Source organism: Microcebus murinus, chromosome 19 (genome assembly GCF_040939455.1).
Source record: "Microcebus murinus isolate Inina chromosome 19, M.murinus_Inina_mat1.0, whole genome shotgun sequence".
Classification (NCBI taxonomy): domain Eukaryota; kingdom Metazoa; phylum Chordata; class Mammalia; order Primates; family Cheirogaleidae; genus Microcebus; species Microcebus murinus.
In genome coordinates, this window is record NC_134122.1 from 17,553,036 (window position 1) to 17,567,058 (window position 14,023).

Genomic DNA, 14,023 nt, shown 5'->3' on the forward strand with positions numbered 1-14,023 from the left:
ACCAAGCCTAGCTAATTTTTCGTAAAGATGGGAGTCTCACTATGTTGCCCAGGCTGGTCTCGAACTCCTGGCCTCACGTGATCCCCCCATTTCAGCCTTCCAAAGTGCTAGGATTATAGGTGTGAGCCACTGTGCCTGGCCTTCTTCCACTTTTTATCTCAGTGGAAAGTACCACCATTCTCCCAGTCCCCCAAAACAGAAGCTGGGGAGCTGTTCTTCATCTCTGATACCCCTTCTCCCACATCTGTCCTCAAGCCAGCTGTGACACATGTAGCTTCTAAATAGGCCACCTTCATTCCATCTACACCTGAGTTCAGACCCCACCTTTTCTCTCCTTAATAACTGAAGTCACATCCTAATGATCTCCAAACTCACTTCCTTCAAATGAACCTCTTCACTCCACCCAGAGTGATCAATGAGTGCCGCTCAGCAACACAAAGGGACAAATTACTGACTCATGCAACAATGTGGATGAATTTCAAGAACATCCTGATGAGTGGAAGAAGCCAGACACAAAAGAGTACGCACTCTACGATGCCGTGTAGATGAGATGCGAGAACAGACACAACTGAGAGAAATCAGAACAGAGATTGCCTTAGTGGGAGGGGGGCTTGAGTGGGAACTTTCAGAGGTGATGGAAATGTTCTGTATCTTGTTCGGGGTTTGGGTTACATGCGTGTTTGCAGTTGTCAAAAATCGTAGGACTGTACACTTGAGATTTATGCATTTCACTGTGTCTCCCACCTCCATTTTCCAAATATTAATTCCAGAAAGAGAAAACGGTGGATGTCGTGTTTGCCCTGGTCTACATGTAATATGATCACACCACTGCCCTACTTAAAACCTTTCAGAAGCTGCTGGCCATGCTCAGAATCAGCCCAAATGTCTTAACGTGGTGCGCAAGGTCCTTCTCACCTTTCAGCTACCTTCTGTGCCATGTCCACCTTGCGCTCCAAGCTCCAGCCAGATGACCAGTGTTTAGTTCCTCAAATGTGTCTTCCTCTCTGTTCCATAAATGCATTCCTGCTGCCAGCACCAAGTTCTCCACCTGGATAACTCCAACATACCTTTTGGACACAGGGCAGAGGACCCAGTCCCTGCTAGAATGCATAATCTTTGAGCACCAATATCTATTGTGCTCCCTAATATATTTTCAGCACCTAGAACAGCACCTGGCACATGGCAGGCTCTCAATAAGTCTTTCTTGAATGAATGAATGAATGATTCTTCCGTGATACTCAAAACGCAGAAAAGATTTTCGTTGTCTCCTAGTCTTCCAAAAATAACTGAATGATGCCACAGTAATAATAGCTTCCGTCCACTGAGCACCCACTGTGTGCCAGGAATGGTGCTAAGAACTCTGTGATACATGATGCCATTCTCTCCATTGTCTTGAAAAAGGGACCAAGGTTTAGAAAGGTTCGGTCACCCAACGCAAGTAAGCACCTTCTCTGCACCATGCACTGCTCTAGGTACCAGGGAAACAGTGGAAAACAAAGCAGACAAAATCCTTGCCCCCAGGGAGCTTGTGTTCTGGTGTGAGCAGAAAGACAATAAATTAAGAAACATATGATCTGTAAGATGGTGACAAGTGACCTGGAGAAAGTCGAGTAAGGAGAATGGAGATTGCTGAGAGCAATTTTATGCAGGGTGTTCAGGGAGGGGTGGGGGCTCTGGGGAGAGAGTATTCCAGGCAAAAGGGACAGCAAGTGCAAAGTCCCTGGGGCAAGAGCATGTTTGGTATGTTCAGAGAACAGCAAGGACACCAGTGTGGAAGTAGCAAGGAGGCTGAAATTGGACAGGTGCAGAGGGGTGGGCCAGGTCACCTGCAGCCCTTGGCTTTTGCTCCGAGAGGAATGGGAGGGGATAGGATGTGTGCGCAGACAGGTGCCATGAGCCACCTGACTTGCTCAGGGCCACACAGCTGATCCATGTCTGAGTCACAGTCTAACCCAAGCTTTTAGCTCCACAGTGTTCTCTCTGCTAGCAATGAGTCCAGTGACAAACTCCCAAAGCACCTGCTGCCACTCTGAGCCCCCCTCCTGCCGCTCACAGCAGGGAGCTCTGCACTGAGGACAAACACGGGCACCAACTCATCTGTTTATTCAATAGGTATTTAGCTGGGAATTATACTAGTCATCAGGAAAATCACAGAGAATGAGAAATACTCCCTGTCCTTGCAGAGTTTCCATTTATTGGAGGGGAACAAACAAACAGCTATCATCTAATATTAGTGGGAAGTGAAGTGGAAGGAGGGAAATCTACTTCAGACAGAGAATCCGGGAAGGCTTCCCAGAGGAAGTGAAAATGGGACGCAGTGGGTAGCTAGCTTGGCAAAGGGGACAGAATAGCTTTGCATACAGCAGCAGCAGCAGCAGGTCCAAAGGTCCTGAGGTAGGTGGAGCCCGGGACATTTGGGGGAGTGAAAGGAGGATGAAGCTGATTTACAGGGTAGAAAGACCCTAGAAGGGATGAGGTTGGAGAGCCAGGTAGGGCCTGATCCTAGAGGCCAGTGAAAGGCCTTTGATCTTTACCTTAAAAGTAGTGGGACTCCACTGAAGCATTTCCAGCAGGGGTTGGCTTGGTTGGGTGAGAAGCTCACTCAGGCTGGCCTGTGTGTGAAGCCCAGTGAGAAGGGATTCAATGTGCATTGTCCAGGTGGGCGAGGATGGCAGGTGGTGTAGGGGGAGATGGAAAGAAGTAGAAGAATTCTAGAGACAGCTGGGAAGGGGAAAAAATGACAGTTCCTGGGGATGGATGAGACATAAGGGGTGAAAGGGAGGTGGAGGTACCAAGGATGGCCTCCAGGTCTCAGGCTTGCAAAGCGGAGGATGTAGGCTCGTGCTTTGCCCGTGGATGGGCTGCCTGGGCTGCGGGAACCACAGCTTCCGGTGTTTATGTGTGTCTTCCTACAAGGGCATCCTCAAACCCCAGTAATGTTCTCTGTGTGCTTCCTCCTCCAGAGAGCCAAGATCGGCCCGGGAACCAAGGTTCCGGAAGAAAAGACGACCAACACCATATCCAAATTTGACAACAATGGCAACAGGGACCGGATGAAACTGACCGATTTTAACTTCCTGATGGTGCTGGGGAAAGGCAGCTTTGGCAAGGTACGGTATGACTTGGTGGCTGCACCTGCTCAGGAAGGAACATCTAACAAGGCAGGCACATTGCTTTTGGTCACAAACAAATCAAAAGGGGACCCACTCAGACTGTCTGAGGAGGTGACATTCAAGCTGAGACCTGAAGGATGGGAATGAACCAGCTAGGCCTTCAAAGAGCTGGCAAAGAACATCCTCAGCAGAGAGAATAGCACGTGCAAAGGTCCTGAGGTCGGGAAGGGCTTGGTGCATTCTAGGGTTTCAACAGAAGATGTTGGGGCTGAAATGTCATGAGCAGGAAGAGGTTGTAGGATGTGACATCATAGAGTAAGCAGGTGCCTGAACACACAAAGCCTTATGAGCTATGATGAGGAGTTTGGATTTTATTCACAGTGTAATGGGGAGCCATTGAAAGTTTTTAAGCAGGGAAGTGACACGATCAGATTTGCCTTTTGGAAAAGATTACTCTGGCAGCCCAGAAAGGAAACAGTCCCTTTCAAACAGCAGCAGAGTGGAAGGATGACCCTGGGACTCATAGAGTGATTCTGGATGCTTTTATAGATGCCATGAGACACTGTTTTACTGGAGTTGAGATTGTGTTATAAGCATTCCTGACTTGTTTAGTGTTGCTTTGAGTCTTTTAATCCCTTTGTGTGCCATAAAGATGTCTAGCATAAATCTCATACCACAAACCCAGGTGTGCAAAAAATATAAATTTTTTCCCCATCTCTGTAGCTCAAGCCCCAAATCTGGGGGTTATCCTTGAGTTCCCCCTCTTTCCTTCACCCCATCCTCCCTGCCCCTCTCACGTGCAATCCATCAGTGAACCCTGACAGCTCCTTCAAAGCATCTTCACTCATGCAATCCTAATCTAAACCGTATGGATCACTTGGACAACTGCAGAAGCACCTAACTGAGTTCCCACTCCCAATCTTGTTACTTATAATCCATGTACTTTCTACTTAGCAGCCATAACAATTTTTTAAAGCTTACATTAGTGCAAGGCGCTTACCTGCTTAAAACCCTCCCATGACTTCCCATTGTGATTAGAATCAATTGTATGCTATGTCTTAGGCGTACATCACCCTTTGCGATCTGCCCCTTGTTCTCTGCTTGACTTTTCCATCTTCTTTTTCTTCTCTCCATCACCCACTGTGCTCTGGCCACAATGGTGGCTCTCGGTTACTGAAACATACAAAGCTCCTTCCTCCCTTAGAGCTTTGGCGATGCTGCTCCCTTTGCCCTTTGTGTGGCTGGTTCCTTCCTGTAATTCACATCTCAACGTAGACTTCTCCTCTTCTGAGAGGTCTTCCCTGACCGCCCACTCAAAGTTGCCACCCACTTGCTCTCTATAACCCCCACTACTGGGTGATACTTTTCCTGTTTCTTTACTGGTTGGTTCCTCTTTCCTTTCTAAGTTCAACAAGAGGGCCTGGGCATGCTGGTTCATGCCTGCAATCCCAGCACTTTGGAAGGCCAAGGTGGGAGGATCACCTGAGCCCAGGAGTTTGGGACCAACTTGGACAACATAGTGAGACCTCTGTCTCTACAAAACATTTTAGAAATTAGCCAAACATAGTGGTGTTCACTTGTAGTCTCAGCTACTTGGGAGGCTGAGACAGGAGAATTGCTTAAGCCCATGAGTTTGAGGCTGCAGTGAGCTGTGATTGTACCACTTCACTCCAGCCTGGGCAACAGAGCAAGACTCCATCAGAAAGAAAGAAAGAAAGAAAGAAAGAAAGAAAGAAAGAAAGAAAGAAAGAAAGAAAGAAAGAAAGAAAGAAAGAAAGAAAGAAAGAAAGAAAGAAAGAAAGAAAGAAAGAAAGAAGAAAGAAGGAAAGAAGGAAAGAAGGAAAGAAGGAAAGAAGGAAAGAAGGAAAGAAGGAAAGAAAGAAAGAAAGAAAGAAAGAAAGAAAGAAAGAAAGAAAGAAAGAAAGAAAGAAAGGAGGGAGGGAGGGAGGGAGGGAGGGAGGGAGGGAGGGAGGGAGGAAGGAAGGAAGGAAGGAAGGAAGGAAGGAAGGAAGGAAGGAAGGAAGGAAGGAAGGAAGGGAAAGAAGAGAGAAAGAAAGAGAGAGAGAGAGAGAGAGGAAGGGAGGGAGGGAGGGAGAGAGGGAGGGAGGAAAGGAAAGAGAGAGAAAAGAAAAGAAAAGAAAAGAAGAAAAGAAAAGAAAAGAAAAGAAAAGAAAAGAAAAGAAAAGAAAAGAAAAGAAACCCACAAGAGTAGGGATCTTCTGTGTCCTGGTCACCACTCTGTTTCCAGTGCCTAGGGATGGAATTCATTCTGTTCCTAGATTGAATGCATGGGTTTTCTCTGTCTATGGGTGGCAAGGTCCTCTGCTGAGATGAAATAAGGGATCTGAGCTGATGGCCCAAAGTTGGAAGACCCTTGGCATGGAATGGGAACAGAGAGTAAGGGCACTCAGTTAGATTGCCAAGCAGTCTGGGGTCCCCAAAGTTAGAGCACAGGCAGTTGGCAGTGTCCACACCATTGTGTGATTTTTTTGCTAGTAGCTCTAAGCTGCCTTCATGTGGGGCTGGAGAAGATGGTGAGTTTGAGCTGAGCTGCAGATTCACAGGATCAGCGAACCAGAAGATTGTGATAACAAGGGAGTTAAGGATTCTAGGCAGAGAGACGCCCACTGCAGATGCATGGAGCCCGGCCTATCTCAGGTGCTCCAGTAGAAGTGTGTTGAATCAGTGAATGAAAATGGTATCTAGACTGGGTGGAGAAAGAAGTCGAGCAGGAAGAGGGTCACTGCCTGGGTGGGGAAAAGGGGGGTTTAGAAGTCTAGGCATAAAAACCAAATGGCCGAGGCCAAGATATTTAAAATGTTAGGAAGAATAGAGGCATTTAGATTTCAAAGGTAGAGCAGTTTCCCTGATGATGGGGAAGAAAGGGGCCTACAGAAAGAAGAGGTTCCAATAAGCTGAAGCTTTGGCGAAGTTTTCAAAAATTTAATTCTATTTCTACTAAGCAATGTATTCACATGGCTCATAATTAGAATGACATTAAAAGGATAAACATGGAGAAGTTTTGCTCTCACCCAGGTTCACATCTTTCTGTGACTCGTCACTGCAACCGCCATCCCTAGGTGAACACATTTGTTAGTTTAATTTGCATCTTTCCAGTCTCTCTATGCTAATTTAACATTTTTATTCTTGTCCTTCTTAACTCAAAAGTTAGTGTACCATGCACGTTTTTGATCACTTGACAATTTAGGCTGGGGAATTTTTGATGGAGGAATGAAAGTTCTGGAAGACCTTATGGAAGGGATTAGAGTTGGGGTTGGGGAGGTGGAGTAGTGGGAGAATGGATCATTGGGGAACAGGGAGAGAATGAGAGAGAATAGATCACATGTTTCCATGGAAACTGTTGTAATAATTGAGAGTTCTGTTCCAGACTGGAGAAGTAGCATCAAATAAATCATAGATGAAAACAACAGTATGTCATGAAAGCAAAGTAGAATAACAAACACCTCTATGATCCTTTAAAACATATAGTAATCCTTTGTAACTCTAGGTTTGCCAACCAGGGTTTTAAAATTAATGCAGGTTTTATATTTGAATGCCTACTTTGAACATTTTGAAGTCTGATTCGGTATATAGATCAATCCCCATAAACAGAAGAACACAGGCGCAGTGATTTGAGATGAAAGAGATCAACCTTTGGGGTAATCTGTCTATGCCTCCCTTCCCCCAGGTCCACTGTTTCAGATCCGGCCCAGAAAAACATGCTCTTAAGCACTGTAATAATTTGTGAAGTGACTAGGGAATGACACAAGCACTTTGCTAAGACCTGTGAAAACGAAACAAGGGAGAAAGCAAGTGTGAAGGCCATTGAATTCTAAACGAGTAAGCCTTGTTTCAAAAGCTTTACAAAGAAGAACAAATTTGGAGAGTTTATTTTCCCGAACAGGTGAAGGCATTTACCTGGAAGGATGTCTGGCCACATGCACATAGATAGATGCCTTCCAGCATTCCGAGGTAGAATTCATTTATTATTTAATGTCGCTTCCTATAGTTTTGTCCTTAACCCTCTGTATCGATGATTCCTTCAGTCTCTAACATGGGCTTTGCCAACCTTTACACCTTTTAAGAATTTAACCCCTGTGGTTGTCGAATGGTTGCTGGAGTTAAAATTGTACCACACATATATAAATTGGGCAGATATGGACTGTCCAGGTTGATTATACGAGTTTACCTTATAAAGTAGACACAGCAAGTACCTGATACAGTATATACACAGCATAAATACAACTCCTTACATTATAGACTTGATTCCTCTAACCCTAATGTGCTGGCACAGTAAACATCCATTAAGTAGTTAATGCTAACATTGCTTGTCTTCTTAGACTTTGTGCTCTTGGTAGTGATTTGTATGATCTAAGTCTTTTTAAAAAGTTATGCTGGAAAGTTTGAATGGGGGCTTTCTTATTCTCTTACACCCCTGACTCTCGCCAGGGGAAGGCACTGTGCTGAAGTCTGTGTGTTGGGACAGGGTGGGGAGATAGGACAGGGCTGGGGAAGCATCTAGAATGCTATAGTGGACATAGATCCACGAACATAAAGAAGCTCAAAAGCAAAGCACAAAAGATCTATGTAAAGTGATATTTACTTTATGATTGGTAATAGAAAAGATGGAAATGGCCAAAATATTAGCTAATAATGTGAAGGTTAAAGATATAATGATATCTCCATGATACATTTAAAAAAATGAAGTGTTTTTCTCCTCTTTCTCTCTGTCTCACACACATATCTATCTATCTAACATCATAGAAAGATTTTCATGACATAATATCAAGTAAAACTAGAAGCAAATCACAGAACATTATGATTAGTAATATAAAATATACTATATGTAGGCTAATTCCCTTTATATAATATACTCATGGTCCCTGCTCTCACTGAATTTTCCCCCCAGCACATTATTATGAAAATTTTAAAAATACAGAAAAGTTGAAAGAATTACACAATGAATGTCTATAATATCCACCACCTAGATTCTACAAATAACATTGGACTGTTTTTGTTTTGCCACATACCTGTCCATGTGTCTATGCCCCCATCAGGGCATTTTTAATGCCTTTTGGAGCAAGTTGCAGACATCTGTACCCTTTAGACTCAAACTTTTCAGCATGTATATCATTTAGCCAGAATTCAATATGTTTTAATGATCGTTTTAAAGGCGTTATAAAATTTACCTACGACGAAATGCACGTATCTGAAGCGTATCGTTCCACGAGTTTCGAAAATGCATACTTTAAAACGCAGCGGGGCTATAAACATGAAACCAAAAATCACACTCACAGATGTGAAATGCAGCTCAGCTGTGATAATTTGTTGTGTGAAGTGGGAGACTGTGCGAGTGGGATTTGCAGTTGAAGTCGGTGAAGGCTTCCGTGAGAAAGTGACTCCAGCTACATCTAAAGGACGAGCGAGCTGTGCAGAGAGGGGAAGGAGTAAATGAAAATCTCAGAATGTCTCTTTGTTCCTGGTCCCTGCACCCAAAATAGGCTTGGTTAATCTGCGTGGCAGCCAGGGCACCTAAGCTCCTTTTATTAAGGCGCATTCAACTGCTGTGACACATAGACCCCCAACTGCATACTGGCTCGGACCCAATAGAAGTTCAGTTTTCATCTGGTGACAATCTTAAGAGGAGTCCTCCCGGCCCCACCCACTCTCTCCATATGGTGATTAAGGGACAAGGTTCCTTTTGTCTTATGTGGCTCCATTAATCCCTCGGGCCTTGTTTTTCTCTGCATTCAGAGGGCGGAGGAGGCACAAGCTGCTTGTTAAAAGTCTTGGTTTTGGAAGTGGCACCAATCACGTCTGCCTACTCTCTATTAGAGAAAACTTAGTCACATGGCCACACCTCAAGTGCAAGAGAGGCTGGGAGAACAATTTGGGTGGACAGCTCTGGTTGGAATTTTTCATGGTGACTTAAAAGACCTTCTGACTTTTCCCTTTAGAACTCCCAACATACTACCCCCCACAAACAAAAAACTCCACGCGCCTCTTCCCTGTGACATTTCCTTGTGTTCAAATCATGAAACATGCCAGGTGTTAATGCTGCCTTTCTTAAGGCAGAGCTTAAGCCAGGAATAAATCAAGTAGGAAGAAGTCAGCAGCTTATGAAATTAAAAGGAAAAAGTGGAAAGTCCTTAGAAACTTGGTGCTCAGGTATTAGATTTATCTCTAAAAAATCCCATCAAGTTCGGTTGCTGTATTTGTGTCTAAGATGGTCTGAAGTCAAAAGCAGACAGGCGAGAGACAAAACCATTAAGCTTCCTCTTTCAGTGTTTGACTTTCCCAGATGAATGCCCCAGAGATGGATGCCATTGAATGCCTGAGTGTGTCACGAAGGAGACCATAGAGGCTGTGGTAATAGCCCCTTCCACTAGATACCCGTGGAGACTTAACATTTCTGTGCCACTCTCCAAGGTGCTGGCGTCAACTTCCTAGCTCAAAATTCAGACAGTACAACAGGGTTCATAATAAAGCCTTAGCCAAGTTGCCTAAATGTTAGTCACTCATGCACCTGTTTTTCTTTTTGTTTTTTTTACCATGTACCTTCCTTATTTATACCATCATAAATACTTAATGCTTTTTTTATAAATTGACTTTGCATTGATTTCCTTTTCTTCTTCCTAGCATTGTCCTAAGTAGTAATATATGTGAAATCACAGGTTCTATATACCAGTTATTAATATGTATTTATTTTAATATGTTTTAGGAGAATGTATTTTTAAAAAGTAATTTGTCCTGTACAGGTGGCGGTACAGAGTACATATAATGCATTTTGTGAGAAACTGCCTTAAGGTCTTACATTCACATGATGTTTTGGCACCTCACTCACCATTGTATTTCTAAGAACAGTAAGTCTTTTGCTATAATTATTGTGCCTAACTACAAGGTACTAAAAGTCTCTAATCTTCCCTCTCCCCCATATTCTTCATGTTAGTTGAGGAGCATGCTCAATATTTCCTGTGTCCTTAAAAATCTTTCCTGTAGCCTGGGCAACATAGCAAGACCCTATCTCTAAAAAAAAAAAAAAAAAAACAAAAACAAAAAGGAAAAAAGTAAATAGAAATATTAGCTGGACATGGCACACACACCTGTGTCTCACTTACTTGGGAGACTGAGACAGGAGGATCACTTGAGCCTGGAAGTTTGAGGTTGCTGTGAGCTATGATAATGCCACTGTTGTCTAGCCCAGGTGACAGAGTGAGACCCTGTCTCAAAAACACAACAGAGTCTTTCCTGTGATCTTGACCTCCTTCCTCCAGAGCATCAAACTGCTCTTTTGAGATTCGTTGCTCTACATCTTCCCCGCTCATTCCTTCCTTGTCTTTTTGCACTGTGGCTCCTCCCCTTAGAAACTTTCTGAAACACCTGTATCCCAGGTTAGCAGTGAGCACCTAACTCACACCTGTGCTCCAGGTCTGAGCACAAGGCATGGTAGCTTGCTTAGGAGAGCAAGGTAGGCATGAGGGGAAGGTAGTTGGGATTAAGATTGGAGTCCATACACCATACTGGGGAGAAGTCATCACTTTTATAATAAGTACCCACTGACAGGCATACTTAATCATTTGTTCATTCAACAAGTATTTCTTGAGCACCGACTATATGCCAGGCACTGTTCTAGTGCAGAGGAAATGGCTGAGAACAAAACAGACTAAAATATCTGCCCTCGTGGAACTTATATTGTAGTGGTGATGATGATGATAATGGCACCTAACATTGTTTGAGTCCTTATAATGTGTCAGGCTCTTTTATAAGTGCTTTGCATGTATCAGTGTGCCCTTACTCTATATCGCAGCTACCATTATCCCCATCTTACAGAGGAGGAGAATGGGATGCAGAAAGTCAAAATGGCTTCTTAAAGTCTCACAGCTAGTAAATGGCATTTATCAGATCAGGTTTGATTTAGATATGTCTCATTTGGGGCTCCCGATTGCTTGATACTTAATACTTCCATTTCTAGTCTCAGCAGTAGTCACCTGGAATGTGATGAACATATTTAAGGAGCTTAGCCATTTTCCCCTTGTATTTTCTCATTTTCCCTTCTAAGTACTAAACAGAATTTGCATGCCTTCTTTTCCCTGTAAGCCACTGGCGTTAGACAAAGCTCATAGGGATGGAGGGCTCTAGATACTCTGTCCTTCCTCCTCGCCCTGTGCCCGTCGGTCACCTGGCCACGTGCAGGTGCTTGTTGGAACTGTGAGTCATCTGGAGTGATTCCTTGAGGGCCCGTGAGAATGGCTTTCACTCTTCCAGCTGCTGCCCTTCTGATCTCCTTCTCAGGCTGCAGCCTTGTGGGATCCTCCAAGTCTTGTAGGCATCTTTCGTGTGTGCTGTGACTCCTTTTCAACCCTCACCAACTCTACCACCCAACCCACCCACTCCAATCCCGCTCACATGCTCCCTGTTGCTTCCAGCATTTACTGAGCTCATGCTAATTGACAGGAGCTGTGCTATGGATTCACATACATCCCATCATACTCATTCTTACCTCTACCCTGCAAGGTAGTTACTGGTAATAACCCTTTTATACCTATATAGAAATTAAATCAGAGAGGTTGAGTAACTTCTCCAAGATCACACAGCTGGGAGGTGGCAAGACCTTGGCTTCTGGTTTTGTGATTCCAGTTGCCTCCTTCCATCTCTTCACCACTTTGGGCCACTTTGGAGTCCACACATCTCCCTAGACCGCTAGTCTTTTCTTTCTTTCTTTTTCATTTTTTTTTTTTTGAAACAACAGTTGCAAAAATGCTCCAAGAACAATATCATGACATTTGTGGGTTCCACCTTCTTCTATGAAAAAGAGTTGAAAATATCTTATGACTGCATTGGGATAAAGGCAAATATATTAATATTATACATTAAAACATTGTCTTCAACCTAAAAGTTCAGGATTTTTTTTTCTTGTGATTTTAAAAGCAATTAAAATGCTTTCATGAGGCCCCTGAAAGGATTGTTGGACCCTCAGCACGGTGCTGGGTGGGTTTGATCCAGAAGTCAGCCCTGATTTCTCACCATCTCAGCATCTCAACAGCATATTCCTCAGCAATCTCCAAGCTTGTCTCCGTGAAGCCTGGGCTGCTTAAACTAGCACGCTGTCTGGGCACAAGAGAATAATCCAGTGCCCCAAGCCCCAGACTACAGCGTCTTCTCCTAGAGCCAAGCACAGCACTGGATTTCGACGGGAAGACATTGCCTGAGCAGATTAAAAGACAATTTAGTGCATACCAGTAACAAAGGCCTTCGCTTAAGTCTTTGAGCTCCTGTTGTGGGAGTCTATCCTAATTTTAATCTCATTAGTGGTGTGTATTCACACGCACACATACACATCCATACATTAGATGTGGTTATGTAATCCTACAGACAAAAGCACTTCCCTGTACTTCAACCTGCGTTGCTATCTTCCTGCACCATATGGTGAGTTCCTTTATCATATGGTTCACAGATAGCACAAAATCTTTGCTACCTGTTCCCTTCATCCTCTTCCAGAGAACCTTTTGACATTTGCTGTCTGATCTTGGATTCCTGCCTTCTCTTCGGTTCTGTCCCAATTAAGGCACCTCCCCCTTAAGCCTTCAATCTTTCCTTCTTTCATATGCAATTCTGATTGCAGCATGTTTTTGCCAACTCATCTTCCCAAATCTTTGCGAGGCCCTTCTTCCACTTCCCCAAGATTTCCAGGTCTCTCCTTGAAGTGACTTACTGCTTTTCTATGGCCCTCACCTTCACTCCTCAGAAGTTAGATAAGAGTCTGTTTTTCTCAACACAATTAATTATTCAAAGAAAATAAAAATATTTTTCAGTTTAAGTTTTACAGCCTCCCATCTGCTGCAAGTAGATTTTCAAGCCAGAGTGAGGGATGGGGGTTTTGCTGGAAAGACATGGCGTGTTTCTGTGTATCTCACAACACCCAAAGGCAGGAAGTACAGCCCATCATCGCCCATCGAGAAAGCTTATGAGAGCCGGACAACCATGTCTCCATCTTGGGGGGTGGCACCCAACCTGTTTTCCCTGCACCACTTCTCCCAGCCTTATCGTCACTTCTCAAGTCCCCATGTTTAATTCTCAAGTCTAGAATATCCTAGACATCTAAAATGCCAGAAAAGAACAGCCACTGGGCCAGTGTAGATCAGGGACCCATTTGATACAATTAATTGTGGCCAAGGTGGGCACTTTTCTAGCCATTCGTCAGAAAGGACGACAGGACTCTCTGAAAAGCAGATATGATGTGGGCAGTTTCACTAAAGGAAGAAAGTGACTGGCCCGGCTGGTACAGGCCAAAGTAGCTTCATTCTTTAAAATGTTGCCTGATTCTTTGGGGAAAATATCACAAAGTTAAATCAAGTCCTCTTACTGAAGGACCAGGTAGAACTCGTTAACATGGAGACTCTGCCTCAGGTGATAATTTGTGGCCACTGGTCTAATTATTGTGCTATCACAGTTCCTATCATATATCACCCTCTGCATATCTGTCTCAACTGTGTCTCTCTGTGTTAGTGCAGAAATTTACAATCCTGGCAAAATGAACCCCTAGATACTAATGGCATAACGCATAATCTTTTCTACAGCAAGCATAATAGCAGAAATGTGTAGATAATAATCATCTAACACCCATGGTAAATATTTTGGATATACCAATGCAATGGTTCATATGCTTAAACGTGCCACAGTTTGTTTCAAACCCTCACACCTCCCTCCCCAGTTTCACATTCTGTAGTGACCTCGTTGAACACCACTGCAGGGATTGATAATATTTTTTGAGCATTGGGAACTTGTCTGAGTGTTTTATACACATTGCTCATTTAAGCTTCACAATGGGTCTTATGAGGTAGGAGATGTTATTATCTCCATTTTATAGATGAGGGAAGGGAAGCTCAGAGAAATAAGAAACTTGCCACAGT

The 14,023-nt window shown here is 43.8% G+C and overlaps 1 protein-coding gene across 2 annotated transcripts in view; it reads left to right on the forward strand.

Moving 5' to 3' along the window:
• Positions 1 to 14,023, forward strand: part of PRKCB (protein kinase C beta) — a 301,234-nt gene that overhangs the window by 220,745 nt on the left and 66,466 nt on the right. For both annotated transcript variants that reach the window (XM_012780169.2, XM_012780168.2), the window contains exon 9: positions 2,964 to 3,110. In XM_012780169.2, the coding sequence (XP_012635623.1) occupies positions 2,964 to 3,110 (147 nt within the window). The remainder of the gene's footprint in view (positions 1 to 2,963; positions 3,111 to 14,023) is intronic.